At 38.6% G+C, this 23,254-nt stretch overlaps 2 protein-coding genes across 3 annotated transcripts in view; both read right to left on the bottom strand.

Annotated features, from left to right (window-relative positions):
* SLC6A14 (solute carrier family 6 member 14) overlaps positions 1-12,504 on the bottom strand; it is a 37,347-nt gene extending 24,843 nt beyond the window's left edge. Inside the window, exons 1-4 of the mRNA XM_018558990.1 lie at positions 12,446-12,504; positions 6,961-7,105; positions 3,230-3,361; positions 775-936 (exon numbers count right to left, since the gene is read on the bottom strand). Coding sequence (XP_018414492.1) covers positions 775-936; positions 3,230-3,361; positions 6,961-7,105; positions 12,446-12,499 — 493 coding nt within the window. The 5' untranslated portion in view covers positions 12,500-12,504. The remainder of the gene's footprint in view (positions 1-774; positions 937-3,229; positions 3,362-6,960; positions 7,106-12,445) is intronic.
* Positions 12,505-18,558: 6,054 nt separating this feature from the next.
* LOC108789070 (sodium- and chloride-dependent neutral and basic amino acid transporter B(0+)-like) overlaps positions 18,559-23,254 on the bottom strand; it is a 29,156-nt gene continuing 24,460 nt past the window's right edge. For both annotated transcript variants that reach the window (XM_018558997.1, XM_018558996.1), the window contains 4 exons: positions 21,720-21,819; positions 20,868-20,977; positions 19,013-19,180; positions 18,559-18,801 (listed from right to left, as the gene is read on the bottom strand). In XM_018558997.1, the coding sequence (XP_018414499.1) occupies positions 18,637-18,801; positions 19,013-19,180; positions 20,868-20,977; positions 21,720-21,819 (543 nt within the window). In that variant the 3' untranslated portion in view covers positions 18,559-18,636. The remainder of the gene's footprint in view (positions 18,802-19,012; positions 19,181-20,867; positions 20,978-21,719; positions 21,820-23,254) is intronic.

Here is a 23,254-nt window from a genome sequence, read left to right as displayed (position 1 = left end):
TACCCTGTTTCCCCGAAAATAAGACCTACCCCGATAATAAGACCTGGTACTATTTTTGGGCATTTGCTAAAATATAAGACCTACCCCGAAAATAAGACCTAGTTGTGACCTTTCCCAGGGCCGGTGGTTGCATAAGGGGGAACTTGAAGAGCCGGAGGAGAGAATCAGCGGTGCCAACGAAGCCAGCGCTAGAGGAAGCAAGGCGGCACCGGAGGGAGCAGAGCCGCATAAGCCGATGCTTCCTCCTGTCACAGGCGGAGTGATACCAAACTCACTCCGCCTGTGAGGAATACAAGTGAAAGCGCGATTGGTTACCAAATTGCTCTTTGAAAGGTACGGCACCCCTGATTTCCCTGATCACCCTATTCTTAACTTTGCCATTTTGGATTATTTAATTTGGATTTGCATTAACTTTGGATTGTTGTACATTAAAAAAAAAATAAGACCTACCCTGAAAATAAGACCTAGTGTGTTTTTTTGAGCCAAAAAATATATAAGACAGTGTCTTATTTTCGGGGAAACACGGTAGCTACTTTAGAAATGTGAGTCAGAAGTCAAAAACAAAAGTCTGTGTATCCTAGCCTTTACAATGTTTTCAGGACCCAAATTCTAAATGCAATATTTTCTCTACCTTCCAGAGACATCAGGATAATGAAAATTAAGAAAGGAAACAGTTTTAAAGGGTACAGGCCACACCTTATTATTAACCACAAGTTCAAGATCGTAAATGCAATATTTTCTGTGTACAGTATATGAAGTATTTCTAATGCATACCTTGGGTGGTCTTACTGCATTTTGCATCTGCCCAACTGAAGCAATCCGACCAAGGCAACACACTTTGAAAGGAGGCAAACATATAATACAAGCTATATGCAATGATAACATTGTAGTAAATAGAAACTAATGTTGTGGTGAGGACCATAGTGACACCAACACCTAGAACAAAAGAAAATATGTATTTATAGAAAATTGACCAATAAAGCACAATTTGCATGTCTGCAACATTCTATCAAAAGTCACTATTCATTACCCAGAGCAATAGCATCGGTCAAAGTAAAACCAGGGAAACTGCAAAATACATGGTTGAAATATTTTTACTGTTTAACCTGCTGAAAGATTTGTAATTTTGGCCAGTCATTTTTGTGAAACACAAGTCTATGCTAGTAGTAGTAAGTAAGATTTCTTTGCTACTTCCTAGTTTTTATGTAAATAATCCACTTGAATCAATTTTTTCACACGGATTGTTGTAATTTTTACACACAGATTTGTTTATTAACACTTTAGTGTGCAGTTGGTTCACATAGACCTAGCGCAACATATTTGCTTTACATTCCTAGTTTATCAGTATTACTTTTTATGTCAGCTTGCTCCTCACTAGTAATGAGCCTGGGCTGAGTGTGAACCCATTTCGCCGGAGTTCACTCAAGCTCACTCAAAACTGTGGCTTCGAACTTCCCCTCCTTCAAGCACAATCAGTTGTGGAGAGGGGCATTCCCTGCCCTGCAGCTATACACCACAAATATATAACAAAACACTTTTAATGGTATATTTAATAATATATTTAATAGACCAAAATGGAGCACATTGAAAAGTTCATTATTAGGATTTGCATACACTTTAATACCTTCCCTGAGAAAAATGTGGGGTATGTCATTGTTGACCTCCTACTGAAAATACTAATTCTCAAGCTTTAATACTTTCAGAGTCACAGACCATGACTCATTCAGTAGTTAGTTATTCAGTTAGAAGTCTAATCTAGCACTAACTGTTATTTGTAAAATAACCCTAAAAAAATCATTATTTTCATATTTTTTGTCTGTGTGTTAGCTTTAAATAAAGAGCATGAGCAAGTTTTTTTTAAAAACAATGTGAAAAATAAATATGCTTTTAAAAAACAATATAGAAATTATTTGGTAGGCAAATCATTCAAAATGTTCTTGGCAAGTTAACTAATACATAATGCTTAATTTATTTTGGACATCTAGGCTTTTTTTTACCTCTGGTCATGAAAGAATTAAATCATTAGAGGGTTAAAAAATTAGCATTTTCTGGGCTGTGAAAAGGTATTGTATACTGGATTACTACGGTAACAATTACTCTATTAAACCTAAGAACCTAGGGACAGTGACACAATCTCGTTGCCAACTTCCTGATTCCTTCATGGAAAACAAAACTCAAGTAAGAAGCACACAGCTTACACAGCAAACACCAGCTTTCAATATCATCTATTGTCTTTAAAATGTCACCGACAAAAACAGTATTAGGGAAAATTCCAACGGCATAAAAAAAGCAACACCCATTAGAAGTTCAATTGTATTTGTGTTTTGACCCATTCAATATTTAATTCTAATTTAAAGATTTAAATTTTTAATAGTGTATGCTCACTTTCACAAATGGAATGATAGAACCTCTGGCTGTGCTTACTTTGAATACCCCGTCATGTGAAGGAAATGAAACAAAAACCAGCATTTTTGGTTGATGAAAGTGAACCAAGCTCGGAAAATATTCAGTTTGCTAAGTGAACAGTTTCTACACCAGTAAATGAACTCCAATATGTCTTAAAAGAATAAAAGTAACCAACTTATTTAAAATTGATCTAATAACAGTATTGAATACAGTAGGAATTGATTAGAATCCTTTTTTTTGCCATTTGTGTCCTATTGGAGAGATTTTCTTTCACTTCCTGACCTGTAGACACAACAGAAAGTAAAAGAAAATTTCTCCAAGTAGAGTAAAATCCCCTCTTAGATAGTTGTCACCAGAATTAGTGTCCTCAATGGAAGATTTCTCCGCACTTCCATTGTTGATGACAGATTACAACTTTGCATTTTCCTTCACTTTCAGTTCTGGTGACAATAGTCACTGAGGCAAGCAGAGAGCATGAAGCTCCCCAGCGGAGATAGACAGCATTAAAACCATAACAGATGTTCTAACTATTCAGTAATACTGATGGGTAAAGTGCAGTAACCATAGCAACTGTCCAAATATTATACTATTAAAATCAGATAAGTGAAATAGGTATTATGAATGGCTTAAACACATTACTAAACTTTGCTTTTTGCCTTTATAAATATGCCATAAATGATGCATAGTAAATACCAACTTAAATGTAACAACTGTTTTACTGTTATGAAAACAGATTCCTATCTAAATGCAATGATTTATTGAAACAAAATCAAACTAAGGTCATACAAAAAAATAAGGAAAAATCATACAAGTGTTTGTGTACCTTGCAGTAGTGGTACAAACTTCCACACGGATATAGGTCCCCGACTGGAAAATTGTCCAATGGAACATTCCAAGAAGAAAAGAGGAAGTCCGGCAAATGCAAGCATAATTGTGTAGGGTATAAGGAATGCTCCTGCAAATTGCAATAAAATTATGCATTATTACTTAACAAAAATTGACACTTGCATGGTACTCTTGTAATACAGCTGGCTATGAGTTGGCTATTAAGGCCATGATTGATTCAGCAGAATGGAAAAATAGACACACCTGCAATATATGCAATATAACCTCAAGTATAAATTTACTTCTGCTTGTTAATGTTTCAGTGAATGGAGATAGAGAACAGATGCTACCGGTATATGGTTTGTGTGGAACACTGGGTGTCGTATATACTGTAATTGTCTGAAGTAAGAATAGTTCTGATTGGCCATATAAACCATTGTGGTTTTATTTTGTTCTGTTGTCTTCCAGAACAGTGATATAGAATGAAAGGGAGAATCTGGTAAAGAAAAAATTGCCAACTGGCAGAATATCTGTGACAGAAGAGTACGTGTGTAAGTCTCTTCTGCCATAAAAGCTTTTTGCTACCATTCAGCATTGTTTTTCTTGTACACTGAGCCGTGCATTGTGAAGCTCAGTGCACAGGCTTGGAATGCACAGATGATGTAACTCCTGAGGACATTCATGGACGTTATGTCATTGGGGCCTGGCCAATCAAGCTAAAGAATTAGAACCCAGAAAAAGATCAGGGGGGAAAAGCCCCAATGAGGGAAGGGATCAGCATTGGAGGGAATCCCTTTGACAGGTAAGTCAGCCATAATGTGCTAATATGCTGTGAGTATGCATACTAGCACATTATGACTAAAAGCTGCAGCAGGTTTTCTTTTTTTACCCACCCCTCACTATACTCAGAATGTGAAAGATGCAACTTCTGATTGGACCTTTGTAAAATAGAATCATATGTGGTCTTACAATCACTTTCAAGAGTTTTGAAATATATCATTAATTTTAAAGATATTGCTCTCAATTACAATTGAAAATATAATTTAATTATATTTAAATTTTTTTAATGTATCTAAATCCCAAAACAAATTAATTCACCTATTCACCTATCCCTATGCTGACTTACACTGTAAGAACTATGAAGGACTGGTCAGCAGGATTGTGGAAGGTGTATATGTGTCACCCATATTTCTTACCATACACATGGTAAGGGGCTTCAGGGTTTGTGTCTGCTATGGAGGAAACAAACTTGTTTTTTTTAGATCATAATAGGTACCAGTCTGGGTCCTGTAGCCCGGAGATTATTTAGAGCATTTGGTGGGATAAAGCATCCAGTCCTAAATCCATGTCCTACCTGTTAGCCAGTCCTCATTATTAGTTCTATCGCTGCACAAGCCTTTTTTATATCTGAGGTAACCTATTCTAGAGGCTTACTCTTACTCTTTCTGCTGAGAGAGCCAGCTGCTGGGTGGAAAGGCTGACTGCTGACAGAACACCAGAAGGTACCAGAGCTGCCTGTTTCTTTTAGGGAAGCCATAAGGGGCAACCTGTTGGACTATTCCTAGTTGTCCCTGTCTTGTGCTTGGTGTACTGCTGCCAATACCAGTTCAGCCTGCCCCCATTACAGTACATATATGTTTGTCAAATACTCTTCCTTTATTCCTTTCTTTTCATGTAACATCTCCTTTGTTTTTAGTGATTGATGTTAAAGTTAAACTGGACACAAACCCTAAATAAATATGGCATTTTAAAAATATAAAATACGTTTTCCCATATGAGTGCTGCTGATTTCCTGCATCCCTTTCCTGTCCACGTGAGTGCATTCCAGCAATGGCAGCATGAAATTTCTCATGGCAGATTTTCTAATGGTGACAAAAGTGGGCAATGCCTATATAACATGTCACTTGAACTGCCAAGGGCCACTTGAAGTCTTTATTGAAAACCCATGTGACAGGAAGTCAACACTGAAGCACAGCTGGAGGACAGGGACATAACGTAATCACCCTATAACAGGAAGGTCCTGAACAATGATTTGCATTGCGGGATCACCTGGTATTGTTTGAATGAAGGCTGCAGATTTAAAACTTTGAATATGACTTTTGAAATTACATTAACATGTTAAATCTTATATTAGATGTTTGTGATTAAGTTTACACATACTTAAATTTAACTTAATTTCCACTTTCCTCATGAATGGATAGTCTAGGTCAGGGATGTCCAAACTGCGGCCCTCCAGCTGTGGTGGAACTACAAATCCCATGAGGCTTTGCAAGTTTCTCACAGCCACAGGCATGACTCCGGAGAGAGATGCTTCATGGGATTTGTAGTTTCACCACAGCTGGAGGGCCGGAGTTTGGACATCCCTGGTCTAGGTGAATATTCTCTTCTCCTTTAGTAAATCAGTGCCAGGTATAAATCCAGCCTGAACGTTGATTGGTTGCTTTGGGCTATTGCACTTTTATTACTTTAAAATCAGTTATAATGGTTGATTATTTTAGATTTGCACCTTCCTTTCCACAGTATTGGATTACACGCCGACAACAGTCTCTTGATCATCCAATACACATGCTTTAAACACATGTTAGTTTATTACTACATTACTTATTATACTTGAATGTGGTTTGTGTGCTGATAAAGTTCAGAGACCTTTGCTTTAAGGAAAGTGTATGCCATTTTCACATTCTCTCATTTACTTCCTCATACATCAAGGTACCAAGTGTTTGTTGCATGGAAGGGAAATCACAGAATTTATGGACATCACACGTACCATACTTATTGCCAGTATTGATTCATGAAATCCCTTGTTCTAGAGAAGAATGTAAGGTGTGTGTGAAACCTGAGCACTGCTAGAAGTGTACCCTGGGCAGGATATTAAAAGTGGAGTAATGACGATACTAAGGCTTTACAGCCAGTTACAGCAATTGTTCTTGGATTTATTAGTCTGCACTAATAGTCCCAGACTTTATTATGAACATAATGCTGTATATATTATGTGTGATTGTGTATTGTGAAAGATTAAATAAACATGTCTTGTCTTGTCACTGATTAACTGGCCATTGAATAAATACACAATCTGCTACATATTTCTCAGACGTGGAACACTTCAGTTAGGACTGACTTAAATTCCCTGAGAAAGGCAATGAAAGCTCATGAGGGGGTAATCGATCAAGTGTATAGGTTATGGCTATCATAATAGTTGCTGGAAACATTTATTACTATGAGGCTGGACATATAAAAGCAAATCAACAACACAAGGTCAGCAGTCTGGTATCACCGTTAAAATTGTAGAAAGGCCAAAACACCTTTTAATCCTGTATTTGTGACTGTTGTTTAAAAACTGCAAAAGGACCTAAGATCACCATGACAGTTTGCAAATCTTGATTGATTTAAGTTGCATATCACGGATTGGAAATGTGCTTTTTTATGTAGCGTTTCTTAAGTTCTGCTTCCAAAAGGTGCCTGAAGAGGCGATGAGAAGATTAAAAGGGTAAAAGTGGGAGGTCCACGCTGATAGCCATCTTGCTGGAAACCAGTTCCAAAGATATGATCTCTGGAAGCACACTTTAAGCGGTCATTTTGAGGACATTATTGGACAAAAATCAATCTAATATTCCCATGTGTTTAAAATAAAGCTTATGATTTGTCTGTATGAAAATTAAACCAATGCATTGATTTGACTGATGACAGTTTATTTCCTTTTTTGTAAGGTCAATGAAGTTCATGTTTTACCTCCTCCATTCTTGTATGCAAGGTAGGGAAACCTCCACACATTCCCCAAACCCACAGCGTATCCAATCATGGAGAGTAAATAGTCTGATTTTCTGGACCAATTACCCCTTTCCGTGTTTTCATCATTAGAATCCACATGAGAGTCCTAGAGAAAAAAATGTTAAATCAAAGTCACATTAAAGAGTTCAGCATAATACAGCAGTTTTACACCGTGTGATTGTATGACCAACTTCTCACACTTAGCATTTTTCAATTTTTCAAACCTACATTCTACACATTAGGGTGCTAAGGACCATAGATACACAACAGACACACTATCAGTGCGAAGATAAAGTGCAAAGTGTAGAACACACAGTAACCAAATCAGGAGTAGTCAAACAATTTGTTCAGACTTTAAAGCTACACAAGTGCCTTCTGGAACTAAGAGGGTTATTCACAAAGCTGCCTAAGGCAGCCGAGTGAATAACCGACCCGAAGTTAAGAGAGCCGAACGTTGTTCGGGTATTCATTTCAGGCTTGTACGGCTGATTTCAGCCGTACATCGGCTGAAATCAACCGTGCATCAGCTTGCATCGGCTGGCTTCGGTTCGGCCGAACATGCTCAGCCCACTGCTGCTGTCAATCAGCAGAGGGGACCTGAAGTTCTCCATCAGGTCCCCTTCTAGTGATTGACAGCAGCAGAGGGGGGTGCAATAGCTAGTTTTTTTTTTTATTCTGACGGCAGAAGAACCACCCGGCCAATAGAAAACAGTTGGGGCGAAGCAGGCTGTCACTGCTAGCTCCGCCCAATCATTTTCTATTTTATTTTTTCTACTTTTTTAACTATTTTTCTATTCTGCTCGATACCACAGAGGTACCGAGCAGAAAAGCGAGCCGAATGCCGGCCCGAAGCCAGCCGCAGCAAGCCGATGTACGGCTGATTTTAGTCGGTGTCTGGCTGAAATCAGCCGTACAAGCCTGAAGTGAATAGCCGAACAGCGTTCGGCTCACTTCACTTGGGGTCGGTTATTCACTCGGCTGCCTACGGCAGCTTTGTGAATAGACCCCATAATGATACCTGTTATTATGCACATATAGTTAATCGCCCTAGACCATCCACCTTTGATTGGTTATTGTATATAACAGTAGAAGATCAAATTATAAAAGTTTTTGTTTTTTTAAATATACATGCTTATTGGTGTTGGTACCTCAAATGCCCATTATTATTTATTTTGTATTTGGACATGACATTATCTTTTGGGATGTGCTACACCCATTTATCCCCTATCGGGTATTAGTCAGGTATATGCAATGGTTAAAAGCTCGTCAGATTTGTTTTAAGTTTGCCTTTTGTGTACCATTAGGTAGATTTATTTTCCTGTCCCAGAAATGCAACCGGAAGAAAAACAAAAATTGCTCCAAAGTGAGAGTAACCAGAACAGGTTTCCCCATCGGAAGACTTACCTTCACCTCTTGTTCTAGTATCAATGCTAAAATGTTGGTTTCCCCTTACTTTCTGTTTGGGTGACATTAGTCACCAGGACAGATAGAGTTGTGGAGATACAGACAGCAATACAAAATTGAGTCATCCAAAAATTACTTTACAGTAATAAATGTAATAATAAATCAAAATGTTTTCTCACTGAAAGTACACAATACTTTTTCTTTAAAGGGTAAAGTATAATTATGGCCTACCGTTAAAAATGAAAATATGTTCTGCAGCACTTAATTATAAGTGCACCTGCAGTCCAGTCGAACGGGTATGTATAACACAAATAAGGAGGATTTGGCTCACAGAAGGTAAAGCAAGTTTTTTGTTTACTTTATAAAGCTTGTTCATTTCATAGAGCCTGGATTGGGAACTTGTTGGGAACTTATGAACTTGAGTATCATAACACAATACACAGAGTAACACAAGACGTCGTTCGTTACAGGTTAGTGGTTAAAACAGGAAACTCAAAACAAATAACTATTAATTGCCAGGAATATGTTATTAAAGTATATAAAGCAAGGCTAGTCAAGAATGTTTAAGTGATAACATTACGTTGCTCTCAAATCATACAGAGTTAAATATAAATGCAAAACTATACACTGGAACAGAAAGAATAACAATTACTTTTCTAAATGGATTGTGCACTGAAAGACATTCAGGTCATTTGAATTGTTGCAAGAAAAAAACATGAAGTGAAACAGTTTAATAGCACATGCAGGAAGTGGGAAGATAACTGTGGATGGCGGTTTAATAGCAGCTAATAAGCAGGGTGACCCCTATTTAAAGATGTTGGGGTTGATTTACCAAAGGAGTAGAGCATGTTAACTTTACAAAGTGAATTTTCACCAAGCTTAGTGAATAAGGTGAAACTAAGGGAATATTCATCTTGCAAAGAATACCCAATCATGTGCAAAGTAAATTTAAAAAAATACTGACACACTGTTGGATCATTGAAGTCAGCACAGCTTTTCCTCTTTTCCTTTCTTTTCATTTGCAAAATGAGCAAGCTCTACTTATTTAGTACATTTATCTTGCAGAGAATACCCAATCATGTGCAAGGGAAAATAAAATAAAATAAAAGTTTTTAAGGGTTAAGTGCTTGTTTTGTCTAAGGGGTGAAATTAAGAAAAAATACTCACCTGATTCTTGGTCCTGAATGGTCCCCACAGCCTCTTCTCCCCTTGGCTCTGGTGGTCATTGTGACGGACTGCACCGTCACTGTGCTAGTTGGAGGTGGCTGCAGACTGGCCTCTTACCCACCGATTATGGCCCAGCAAGAGAACAGGAGATTTTGGGGCTAAATGTACATTTTATATGCAGACAGTGACTGTTACCCTCTGGGAAATATATGTTTTAAAATGGTGGAGGACAAGGACTTGGCCACATGGTTTGTCTATTCAAAATGGAGACTTAATTAAGTTAAGTCAGTTGTATAGAAGTTGCATAGCTCCGCCCCCTCACCTGTTATCTGATGCTCACCCCATTGTACTGTGACTGTGTATGTAAATGTCAGATTCCCTGTGTAAGCTGTTATCTGTGTTTGTCATGAGGGGGAAGGAGGGGGAGGGGTTGTAGCCCTCCCAGTGTCTCAAAAGTGAATGTCCTTTGTTTAATAAAGGAGTTGCTCTTTCTATGTTGAACCTTCAACAAGAGTTTTGCCTCGTGATTGGGGGTTAGGGGCTGGTTACTGCAAATCCGCTGGCTGAGAGTGGGGTTTGGCGGGCAGGATACGCTCTTTGGCGGAGGTACCCAGTCGGGGTACCAGGCGGTCCGTCACAGTCATCACATCTAATAGACTGCATTAAGGTGCCCATACACCTTACAACCATAGCACGACTTTCATTGTGCAATAGTTGTAAGGTCATTCAAATTTTGTATGATCTGCCCATCTTGGACAGGCAGATCGTACTTGCGATCATCGCAAGCCCTCACTGCTGAGAGGAGAGCTTCCGATGATTGCAGTGTTGAGCGGGCAGTGTGCGCTTGCGCACACCGGCCCATGCGGCATTCGTCTTCCGACCACGCCACCAACCTGCCGAAAATCGTACGATTTTCAGAGGGTTTTCAAGCATGCTCATAAGAGGAAAATCGTATGACCTTACAGTAGAAGCGGTCGCACGCTGCCCATACACCCGCCAATGTTGAGGGGATGAGAGATGAGCAGTCACTGCCTCAGGACCGAGAATCAAGTGAGTATTTCTTCTTTATTTTCGTCCCTAGACCAAAACAAGCACTTAACCTTTGAAGTACAAGGGTAGCCCCACTGCAGGGGTCAATTTGAAAAAATCCTGTTGTTTCTATTTAAATGTTTTCGATAATATTTTTAAGTGACTAAAAGAAATAAAACAAAAGAAGTTCATTGTTATCTTTAAATGCCTTCAATAGTATATTTAAGAAACTAAAAAGGACCAATCAAAGGAAGTTCATTGTTATATTTTATATACTCTTTAGTGAGTGTTACCTGGGTGCTCAAGGTTAGAGGACAGATTCTACTTTACATTTTATACACGCTTTTTATTTTTATTTTGCAACAAAGATTACCGGTATCTTCAGAATTCTTCTTTAAATACCTATTTGATTAGTGCTACTATCTTAGTTACACAAAGTCTCTAAGTATAACTCAATATTTCCAGAAAATGTTAATGCAAGAGAATGCATATAAGTATATATATATATATATTGTGGTATTGTGTGGCAATCCCACTGTAGAATTGGATGTGATGATCACCTGGGACTCTCAGCCAGATGGGCTGAGACGTTTCAGGAAGCAAGGGATTGTCTGGATTTTGCTTGGGATCCTGGAACTGGGAGGTTTCAAGGTGATTCTGGAGGAAAGATGAGATCCCTAGTCCTAGGTCCAGGCTTAGGAGTTCTCTGCAAACATCTGCAAAATATGTTAAGTGTGTGAGAATTATTAAAATGAGAGTTATTAAAACAACTTCAGGTTAAAAGGAAAACTTTTGTAAAGTTATATCTGTTAAGGCAGCATGACACAGTAAAGGCATGGACTAAAAGATGTGAAAAATTCCTTCTTTTTCTCCTGTATATTTTCACCCTGGTACCCCAGGGGACCCCAAACCTGGGTGCTCTGAACGCAAAAGTGTTCTTTATTTCTAAGCTGGCGCTTTCTAATAACACCAGTGCTATATTCGTGGCTTGCTGAAGGTAAAAAAGGGGTGTGTATTGCTAAGGGATATGGGTAGCACAATATCCCCAAGCGCTGACTTGGAGCAACATCATCTTACTGAGTTTATGTGTTTTCAGGACTCTCAGGATGGTCAGCAAAAGATTCAGGGTAAAAAAAGGCATGATCCATCATCTACTGCCCCCTGCTTTTATTGCAACGTGCTGCTGTTACATGTCTAACTGCATGACAGGTTTACTTTAAATAATGGCACTAAAAAATATTTGCGAACTGAGAAGACATTGCAGAATATGACAGCTTGTCAATGAACAATACTGATTTAAGACGCTCTAGAAGCTAAGAAGCTCTAACATACACTATGGGGTATACAACTTAAAAAAAGAAATTAACTCTAAAGAGCCAGTGCAGTCCAACACCTTGAAATTAAACTGACCAATATTTCTTTTAAGATTGCTGATTATATTACCATTATGCACACATCTTGAAATAATGCCACTGTTTAGCATAACTACAATTATTTGAACAACAATTTTATTATTTTATAAAGCAAAAAGTTGACAGTGTGAAATGACCTATTTTATAAAGCAAAAAGGTGACAGTGTGAAATGACCTATGATAACAATCTGAATTCACCTCTCCCAAACAGCAAGAACAATAAGAATTGCTTTTTTTCTAGATAGCTCTGCGTTGCTGCATTTTTTTCAGCAGTTTTTTTGCTTTATTATACAAAGATTTTGCAGCATATTTTGCTTTTAGTTAGATCGTCATTACTTAAACATACTTAAATTCCTTTTAACAAGTTAACAATTGACAGAATCCAGGGTATGTGCAAACATTTTAGCTACATAATTGTTTTTGTTAGCACTCACCTTTTTTACACTGGATGAATCTTTCTTGAACTTTAAAACTTCTTTCAAACCCATAATGTTGGCTTCAAGTTCAATTCTTTCAAATAGATCTCCCTTGTTCTGTAGACATAGGAGTTCCTCTTCAGTTGTACAGGACCACACTGCTCAGGTACACTGTGAAATCCTTTATTATTTTACTATGCCTCTCAGGTAATGTTTCCTTTATCCTGGTAGGTGTGTGATTAGTAACTAGCACCTCCCGTGGCTGTCACTTATTGGAACTCAGTCAATGAAAAACAGGACAGCGCTTAAAACAAAGGCTCTGACTATCAAATAACTCTTTAATGTAGACAGCCAATGCAGATTTAAAAATAAGTTTTGCTTCTTTGCCCAAAACTTGTATTTAAATCTTCAAAAGACTGCCCAGGCTTTCTTTACATTTAGGCTGTCCTTGCTAGCATCTTTATTGACCAGTTGGTCTTCTCACCTCTGAATGCAGTCAGCTGAGAAGCCATTATTTGAGTCCATCCAAAACTTTGCTATTTCCATTCAGCCCTGATGAAGGGGAAATTGTGGCCCTCAAAATGCATGGGCTTCTGTTGTTTTTGCTGTCATCAGTTGAGTGATGAAAAGATTTTGGACACTAAACCTTTCTTAGTCTGGCGCTCTCATTCTATCCGTTACATTTGGGAATTTATTATTGTCACATTATCATATGTAAATTCATAGGGGTTGATTTACTGAAGGAGTAGAAAACATTCAATTTGCAAAATAAAAATTAACTTGACTTAGTGAATAAGGTAAGGTTATGCTTATTTAAATATGATATCCAATCACATTTAAAGGAATGAAAAAACAGAGACATGCTTACATGTTATTGGATGATAAAGTGACCACAGCTTAACCGTATTCAGTTTGCAAACATTATCTACCCATAATGTAAAATACTGAAGCTGATTTACCGAAGCGGTAGAGAATATTTAGGGGTCTATTCACTAAGCTGCCGAAGGATCTAGCCGTAGCTTCGGCTGATCCTTTGGCTGGCTTCGGCCCCAGGACCCCTTCGGTTCGGTAGAACCGAAGGGCTGCTGTACGGGCTATTCACTGTAGCCCGTACAGTTCCCGAAGTTGTCCGAGTGGCTCAGTCGAGCTGAAGGCATATGCCTTGGCTCGACCGAGCCGAGGTGAAAGCCGAAGCTGGCCGAGCAGCCGGCCGACAGCCTGCTTCTGACAGCTGGGCAGAGCCAGCCGTTATCTTACGGAGAAATCAGCGTCCCTGGTTACCGGGTAACTAGGGACGTTGTCATTACACACTGACAACCCGGCCGGGCCGCTATGATATCACAATGGCCTCTCCGTGTTCTCAGTGTATAATGACAGATGGCGTTCCTGGTTATAATACGGTCCTGGTCTAATACGGCTCCTGGCCTTGAACCGAAGGGTCCTGGGGCCGAAGCTAGCCGAAGGATCGGCCGAAGCTATGGCCATATCCTTCAGCAGCTTTGTGAATAGACCCCTTAGTTTATTTAAAAAATTCTACTATTGTTGATTGTATTGGACTGTTTTCATGCTGCTTTACAAATGGTTGACTTTAACGCTCCAGAGCAAATTTCTAATGGATATACTTTTTTATATTTTTCTATTAAAGTCACTTAGATATGTGGATTTGATCTTAGTGAATGCTACATTCTATATCTTCACTTACACACAAGGAATTACACAAAAACATATTATTTATTTTGTAAAATGCACACATAGCCAGTTTTCTATTTGTTTCCTCACTGGGGAATTTTATGAAGAGGGTTATTCACAAAGCTAGCCGAAGGATCAGCCAAAGCTCTGGCTGATCCTTTGGCTAGCTTCGGCCGCCGGAGCCCTTCGGTTCAGTCGAACCGAACGGCTGCTGTACGGGCTATGCACTATAGCCCGTACAGCTCCCAAAGCTGGCCGAGCGGCTCGACTGAGCCAAAGTGAAACCCGAAGCGGGCCGAAAGCCTTGCAACTGACAGCTGGGCGGAGCCAGCCATGATCTCTGCTCGGCTGGCTCTGTCCAGTTGCAATGACAGATCAGTGTCCCCAGGTTACCTCGGGACTGTCAGAGACCTGCTGCTTCTGCGCATGCGCAAGCCGGGGTTCCCGTAATGGTCGGGACCTGCTAGAAGACTCTAGCAGGTCCCGGCCAATAGGAAACAGTTGGGTGGAGCTAGCTGTCATTGCTAGCTCTGCCCAATTGTTTCTTTCTTTTTTTTAAATTAATTAATTTTTTTTAATGATTTTTTTTTAATGTTTATTAAGATTTGTCATTTATTTACCTTTTTAAACATTCTTTTTCTTTTCTACTTTTTAAACTGTTTTGCTATTCTGCTTGGTACCACGGAGGTACCGAGCAGAATAGTTGATCTGAATGCTATCATTAGATACGTAAAAAGAATAAAGCTAGATTTCAGGAATATTGTGCTTTTGAATTCTAACAGAGGGGGGATTGGCGCTTCAGGCACAGGCACCATGGAACATTTGGGAGGTTACAATTGCTGCCTACTAAAGTAATTTCTCTAATTTCCTGATTTCCACGGTGTCACCAGCATAGGATATGATTAGGGACGAGCAAAGTGATTTTAGCAAAACTGATACTGTAATGAAAAATGAAATGAAAATGTCACAAACAGAATTTTGCTCATTGAATTGCTAAGGTAAAAGGTGAGAAGTGCTAAGGTGCTGTTTTTTTTCTTTACTTGAAATGTGATTTTGGAGGACAATGTATTCAGGCCCGTTTAGTGAATATTTAATATAATGTTGTTTTTTTTTATTATTATTTGTGTAAGGCTGCTTTAAATTTATTTTACTTTTTATCATTATTTGTGTTTTCTTTCCCTGAAAAAAAGTTAAGAATAAAAGTAAAAAAGGGCCATGTTTGGCACAAGAACAGATCCAACATAGTTTAAAATATCTTACATAACCCTCAGGAGCTATTTAACCTCTTGCCGTCCGCCCGTAGTAGAAAAACGGATGGACGGCACTGCTGCATTGGCGGGTTGCCGTCGACAGACGGCATTTTCTTTCTTTAAATGTTTTATCATTTAATATAGGGGAAACTGTTTTTTTTTTTAATTTCGGTGATTTTTCCTTAATATAGTAAAAAAATAAAAACCCCAGTGGTGAATAAATACCACCAAAAGAAAGCTCTATCTGTCCCCAAAAAAGGGTATAAAATTAATTTCAGTACAGCGCTGCATGACGGAATAAATGTCAGTCAAAGTACCGCAGCGCTGAATACTGAAAAATGGCCTGGATGGGAAGGGGGTTTAACACTGCGCATGTCAACTGGTTAAAGCCCACTACAAGCTTAAAAATCACAAAAAAATATTTTAATGAAAGCTCTCAATTACACTCATCCCTAGAAATGATCAGGAATTTCTCCAGTAGCGGAACAATTCATTTTTGTTAGTAGAGTGGGGAAGGTTAGAACCTCTGCCAGACTTTAATTTCTTCCTGTGTATTCCTGTCCTGGTGACTCCTATTCCCCACAGGTGTCATAAGAACAGAAAGTGAAGGCAGATCTCCCCAATAAAGTCAAAAGCAATAATTAAAAACTGTCATAATGTCCTTTTCTTACTCATTTTATACAAAACAAATAATAGGTTAGGCTGGAGTTGGCATAAATCTGACCGGTCACTATGAGTTACAGAATTTCAAACATATTTATTGCAATATGCAAAACAATGGTAAATAGGCCAGCATATCTGAGATACATATCTTACATACATAACATAGATACAACCAAGTAAAACAACATGATTACTTTTTTATATTTATAGAATTTAATTTAAAAAAAAATCACATGTACATGTGTTAAAAAAATATTTTGAAGAGAAGTCCTTAAAAAAGAGATCGGTGTAGAAAGCTGCAGCAAGTACAAGGCCAAACTATACACCTCTTCATATGCTTAGGTTTCATTTACACTTGCCACTTGTGTTTCTGTCCGCTCTATGCAGAGGAAAATCTGTCAGGCTAGATGCTGTGTCTATGCTTCTAGATGCTTTAAATGATGCATGTTCGCATGTGTTTACATGCATATGCATTTAGCTGCATCTGGTACCAAATTCTAGGATCAAAACGCGTTTGCACGTGTTTGCATGTGCTTTGGTATTTTTACATGTGTTTGTGTGGAAAGAAGTTCACATCAGTTCCTAGATCCACCTGCCTTCTATTTGTTAACTTTAAAGCGCAGATAAACTGACTACAGATAAAAGCTTTGAAATGCAAGATGTGAATATACCGATTGGAAATCATTAGATGCATATATATATGCATTTACAAAAGCTTTTAAAATACATATTAAAAGCATCTAATCGCACACAGCGTGAATGAAGGCTAATCCTTACATTTTAGGAAGCTCACTAGCACTAGCATTTTAGAAAACTCACTAGCACTTAAACATAATGGAATTTGAACCTCTCCTCATCCAGCTTTCTCTTTTTTGTGGACGCCCCTTTAAATTTTAGTTTGGTAAATAATTCTAAATATTACAAACGGAAAATTATAAAGTGTTCATTAAAAGTGGAAAAAGGAAATGTAAACATACTATTTATTCTTTTGCATTATGTTATCTAAAAAAGGCACCATGTTGCTTGGTTCTGTCCAAGCCAATATAAAACTACAGTACCTATCCACTGGATTTAAGAAAGTTGCTGTTTTTCAGCAATATTTGTACAATTTTTGGAGAACAGCGATGATGTCACTGCATCAAATACTTTACATAATTATTACAAAAAATAAAGTATCATTTAAATTACTATGAAATTAAGATCTGAATCTATGTATGTGTGTGAAAGTACAGTATTTCACAAATGTGCAGGTGAATGAGCACCAGCAGAAATTTTGGCCCTTACAATATATGTACATTGGTACTGTCCTATGATAATTCATCATTTTCTTAGCTTTAGTGGAGAAAACAGAGACTATCATCATAAATGATGGCAGGCGCCACAAGGAACACAGCAGTGATGGCTAGATCCCAGGGGCCCTTCTGCCAGGCAAAGCTTCAACGCTTTTGGGTAGCGCCAAAGCTTGTCTGACCTTTCCTGCCTGTATGAATAAAAATGATGCTAACATTGTTGATCGGTGGCAGATGATCAGATATTGGCATCACAGAACAAGTTTTCAGTTTGATACAATAAAATAACAATTGACTTTAAAACAAAATCCTTATTCAATGCATTTGGCATTTAACAGCAATTTGCCAGGTTTATTCAATAGCATTGCAAAGAAAAATGATGATGTGCACAGTGCAACAACCCAATGACATTTACTAATGTTAGTAGAATAAACTGCAATCGCCCACTTTGGTTTATTGTACTTTGCACCTCATCATTGCTCTGCCTCACTGAATATACAGTACATATACTGAGGCCTAAACTGTCATATATATTGTGCCAATAGACAAATGGAAGGCTGCAGGCTTCTTTGAACATGTACATACAAGATTCTATTGCCTCTGCATGTGTAATTATGTAATTATAAGGTATAATAAAATCATTGGGGTCTATTCACTAAGCTGCTGTAGGCAGCCGAGTGAAAGACCGACCTGAAGTGAAGTGAGCCGAACGCTGTTCGGCTATTCACTTCAGGCTGGTACGGCTGATTTCAGCTGTATATCAGCCGAAATGAAAAGTACATCGGGTGGCTTCACGTGGCTTTGGGTCGGCCGAACATGCTGAACTCGCCCTCTGCTGCAGTTCTCGCTGATCTCTCTGAAAGTGGCCGGAGCCAGCCGTAAGATTACGGCTGGCTCTGCCCAGCTGTCAGAAGCAGGCTGTCAGCTTCGGCTTTCAGCACGGCTCAGCCGAGCCGAGGCATATGCCTTCGGCTCGACTGAGCCGCATGGCTAAGTGCGGGAGCTGTACGGGCTATTGTGAATAGCCCGTACAGCTGCCCTTCGGTTCTACTGAACTGAAGGGGTCCTGGGTCCGAAGCTAGCCGAAGGATCGGCCGAAGCTACGGCTAGATCCTTCGGCGGCTTCATGAATAGACCCCATTATGTTTCTAAAAATGTATAAATAAAACTTTTAAAAACAAAACTAGAATTAGATGAATATAAACATTCCAGGTCCTGTGGACATATTAAAATAGTCTTTGTTGAAAATAAAATCACATAGTAGCCAAAGCTACTTGCAGCATTTAGTTTCCATTCTTGGTTTTTCTTTTTAGTAAGTTTAGGAAAAAGCTTTGTTGTCATATCCAGACAATCCTCCTTCGATTGTAGGAATTTCCAAATTGTCACTTTTCTGGATTCTAGTTGTGTCTTTGTATCTTCCAGTGCGATGCTGCTCCAGAGCAGGACCCCAGTCTTCTGTTGGGGAGCAGATCTTCCAAAAACGCTAATGGACAATAGAGTCATAATTTTAAGATTGAAGGAAAGGAGAGAAAGGGAAAGTAGAAGAGGAAGGAAGGAAGGAAGGTAGGAAGGAAAGAATGTAAGAAAGAAACAAAGAAGGAATTCTTTGTTTCTGAAAGCTCATCTAAATTTTTAGGGTGAATAAACATGACTTGGGTATAAAGGCTTAATAGATCTAACAAAAACCTACTTACCTCCCGAAGAGATCCACGACCCTTACATATCTTTACAATTGCTAATATTGGTATCCAAATGATGCAGAAAACGATCATACACCAGCCCAAGACAACTCCCCAGACTGGATATTCAACATCACCATGCTTTGGAGAATCAAAAGTAACCAAGGACCAGACTAAAATAGACTGTGAAGCAAACAAGAAACAAGAGTATTCTTAGTATCCTAAGTATCATTGGGATATGTTAATGCAACTATTACAAAATGGAGCGCAGTTAAAGCAGAGATCCAGGCAACATTTTCACTAATCCTTGCAGTAGGGCAACTGCTCATTTGTGTCTAGGGACTAACATAAAAAAGTTATGCTCACTCAAACCCCAGAGCCGGCTTGCTCTTTGACCAGTCCTTCCAGCTGCGCTCCCCCTCTGCTGCAGCAGTCTAAGGAGTCTAAGCATAATGTGTATGCCATTGCTGCTGCATAGGGAGGAGAGAGGCTGGAGGGAACGCTGTGACCGCTGGTCAGCTCTGAGGTTTAGGTGAATATAACTTTTTTATTTTAGTGCCTAGACACAAACAATCAGTTAACCCATGCAGCCCCACTGCAAGGGTTAATAAAAATGTTGCCTGTAGTTCTTTCATTCTTGCTGACTGTATATGTTCACTTCAAACATCCAACCATGTGCAGAAGTCCTTTTGTATATGTATCGATAAGAGGAAATAAAATACAGTGCATAAAGGACCTTATTTATGCAGACAAATTGATCGTTTTAGGAGCAAAGGTATTTCAGGAGTATTATAATCATTATGTATAAATATATAAATGGCCCATATGAAAAGTTAAAAAAAATAGGAGTATTATAATCATTATGTATAAATATATAAATGACACATATGAAAAGTAAAAAAAAAACCTAAAATTTAAAGTTATAAAAAAAAAAAAAGGAAAGCAGTTATTTATGGATCAAACTGTACTTTATTAGTAAATTCCTCTAACCCTGCCTACCACCCCGTACCCCAACCCACCTAACCTGCACCAGTACCTCCAATCCCACCTTCTGTACCAGTGCTACATTCTCGCAATGTTTCTTATCTGCTGGCAATGTTTCTTCTCTTGGTGCTGTCTGTAACTGAGGACTGAGCCTTCATAGACTTGAATGGGGCCACCCAGAAAGCAACTACAGCGTCCAGGATGGCCCTATACAAGTCCATTAGGGCTGAGTGTGCAGGCCTGTCTGATGCCAAAAAGGACTTTGAACTGGAGGAGAAGTAAACATTGCAAGGGCACAGCACAGATGAGATAGATGATCACACTTACCATTAGCAGAAGGGGAGTTACAAAAAACCAGCAGATTCTCCACCATAACCAGAATGGCCAACCCTTTTTCCCAATCATCATTTCAATGTCTTCGATGAAGCGATTTCCCCCTTTACAAGGCACAAGAGAACAAGTACTTATAAACACTGTAATAGGATTCTGTCATTTTCCCCACAATATACATGGTATAGCAGAGATTATATAGAGGGCATATAGACCATTACAAAAACATTTTTTTTTGCGTGTTAAATCAACAGGGCACATAAAAATAGTGTCTGGTATATATATATTTATTTTTTTCATTCAACTCGTGGGCCGAAGTAAAAAAACCAGAAAAGATTCCTTCATTGACACTTACAAACATTGATGGACGAATCCCCTGCTGTTTGCATTGTATGACATTTGTACCGGGTGTACCATACTTAAAGGAGAACTATGAGGCAAGTGAAAATCAGTCAGCCTCATAGTTCGAGCCGACGTGCAACTGTCACACATCGACATGCAGCTGGGTGGATCTAGACTAGGGCACAGCACAGATGAGATAGATGATCACACTTACCATTAGCAGAAGGGGAGTTACAAAAAACCAGCAGATTCTCCACCATAACCAGAATGGCCAACCCTTTTTCCCAATCATCATTTCAATGTCTTCGATGAAGCGATTTCCCCCTTTACAAGGCACAAGAGAACAAGTACTTATAAACACTGTAATAGGATTCTGTCATTTTCCCCACAATATACATGGTATAGCAGAGATTATATAGAGGGCATATAGACCATTACAAAAACATTTTTTTTTGCGTGTTAAATCAACAGGGCACATAAAAATAGTGTCTGGTATATATATATTTATTTTTTTCATTCAACTCGTGGGCCGAAGTAAAAAAACCAGAAAAGATTCCTTCATTGACACTTACAAACATTGATGGACGAATCCCCTGCTGTTTGCATTGTATGACATTTGTACCGGGTGTACCATACTTAAAGGAGAACTATGAGGCAAGTGAAAATCAGTCAGCCTCATAGTTCGAGCCGACGTGCAACTGTCACACATCGACATGCAGCTGGGTGGATCCAGACAGTATTGTCGGGATCCGTCCCGGCTGTGGCGTCTGAGTATATATATATATATACTGAGCTTTGGGTGACGGGAGGACGCCAGTTTGTGTCCTCCCGTTACCCTTAGGAGAATTATGGGGAAAAGCACTGACCCCATAGTTCTCCTTTAATTCAAAGCAACCATGGCAGAATAGGAGAAATCATGCCAACATAGACATATGGAATGTGGAATGCAAAACGTATGCCATGAAGAAAGGAAAAAAAGTGTATATTGGTCCTAAAAACTGATTAGTACATATAATATATTCTACATATATATATTACAGTATTTATTTCAGATGGAACGTCTTACCATAAATCCAGCAAATTCCAACAATTTCAAGAATAGCAGCAATAAGTATTCCCCATCCAGCGCAGAAATAATCAATTAGATCCACCCAATAGATCCCTGCCTGTAAAATGAGTGTGAATTACTATGTATACCAGTTATGGACCATGCTCTATATTTTATAAATGTAAAAGAAAGTTCCACTTTCATTGAATACTCTATACTGTATTGATACACAATTAATTTTCTGTTCATATTTAATTGAAACCTTTTCCCTTAAATCTGCCGCTTAAATCTGTTTTTTTTTTAAAAAACAGCCAAAAAAGAAAAATGCTACTTCCTGGCAAGCACGGGAACTGAGGACATCCTCTACATTGTTTACAGAAAGAAGACCCTCAGAAGTCAAATTACAGACACCCCATTTCATTTTAGGTATGATATTTTCAAGGATTCTTTCAGGCTAATAGGATGCAGAGGATGCTACTTTTGTTTTTTCAATGCTAAAACAGATCAGGTGGGTGTAATATACATAGAACCTCCCTCCTATTATTCAGCTTAAAAGCTATAAATCTCTTAAAAGGGTTTATTACAGTATTTGCAATGCGTACAGTTCTTCTGAAAGGTTAAGATTCACTCTACAGGACACAAAAAAAATAATATTAAAGCAAAGCAATTTCTTTTATTTTATTTTACACCTTGACCACAAGGGGGTACTCCACAGCTATAGATTTACTAAAATCATGTTTTAATTTCAGATCAAGCAGATATACATATTTGTTCTGTTATCCTCTAAATCAACACTTCTAGAATTGCAAAAGGTTGAATTTGATAGACCGGTTTCTTTTGCCATTCTATTTGCTCGGCTGATGTCTTGGTCGTTGGGTTCGGTTGGGTTCGGCTAATGGTTCGGCTGCTTTCGCGGGCTGTACGGGCTTTTGTGAATAGCCCGTACAGCACCCCCTCGGTTCTCCTGAACCGAAGGGGTCCTGGTGCCGAAGCTAGCCGAAGGATCGGCCGAAGCTACGGCCAGATCCTTCGGCAGCTTTGTGAATAGACCCCTATGTGATCTAATATGAATGTCTTTGTTGAACAATTGCATGGCAAGCCATGTAAAAACAAAAACAAATCCAATATAAGACAATATTCAACTTTTTCTAGTTTTGTCAGTAACCAGGTACTGTCTAAGTATTGATCTATAGGCACTGCATTCTGTTTTATGTAAACCAAAGGCTTCTTTTACCTGGCAGGTTCAACTTGGTGTGTGTAACCTTCTAGCTACATAAATATTAAAGAAATGCTAAAATTGTCAAAAGAGAACCTGTCAGGGTAGAAAAAAAAATATACAGAAGAAGTATGTAGCTCAGGAATTCTATGTACTCAGTTAAGGTCAATAATGCAATGGTTGACCATAGATTATGATGACAACTCTGGAACCTCGCCTTTAAAAAAGTTGGCAGTGACAAGTCATGAATTCTATCATGACAGTTTCTCTTGAAATGAATACATAAACAAATAGGTGCATATGTGTTTATGTGTTTTATGAAACACATATATATATA

Source organism: Nanorana parkeri, unplaced genomic scaffold (assembly GCF_000935625.1).
Source record: "Nanorana parkeri isolate BGI_ZX_2015 unplaced genomic scaffold, ASM93562v1 scaffold373, whole genome shotgun sequence".
NCBI classification, from domain to species: domain Eukaryota; kingdom Metazoa; phylum Chordata; class Amphibia; order Anura; family Dicroglossidae; genus Nanorana; species Nanorana parkeri.
This window is presented reverse-complemented; position numbering and strand designations above follow the sequence as displayed.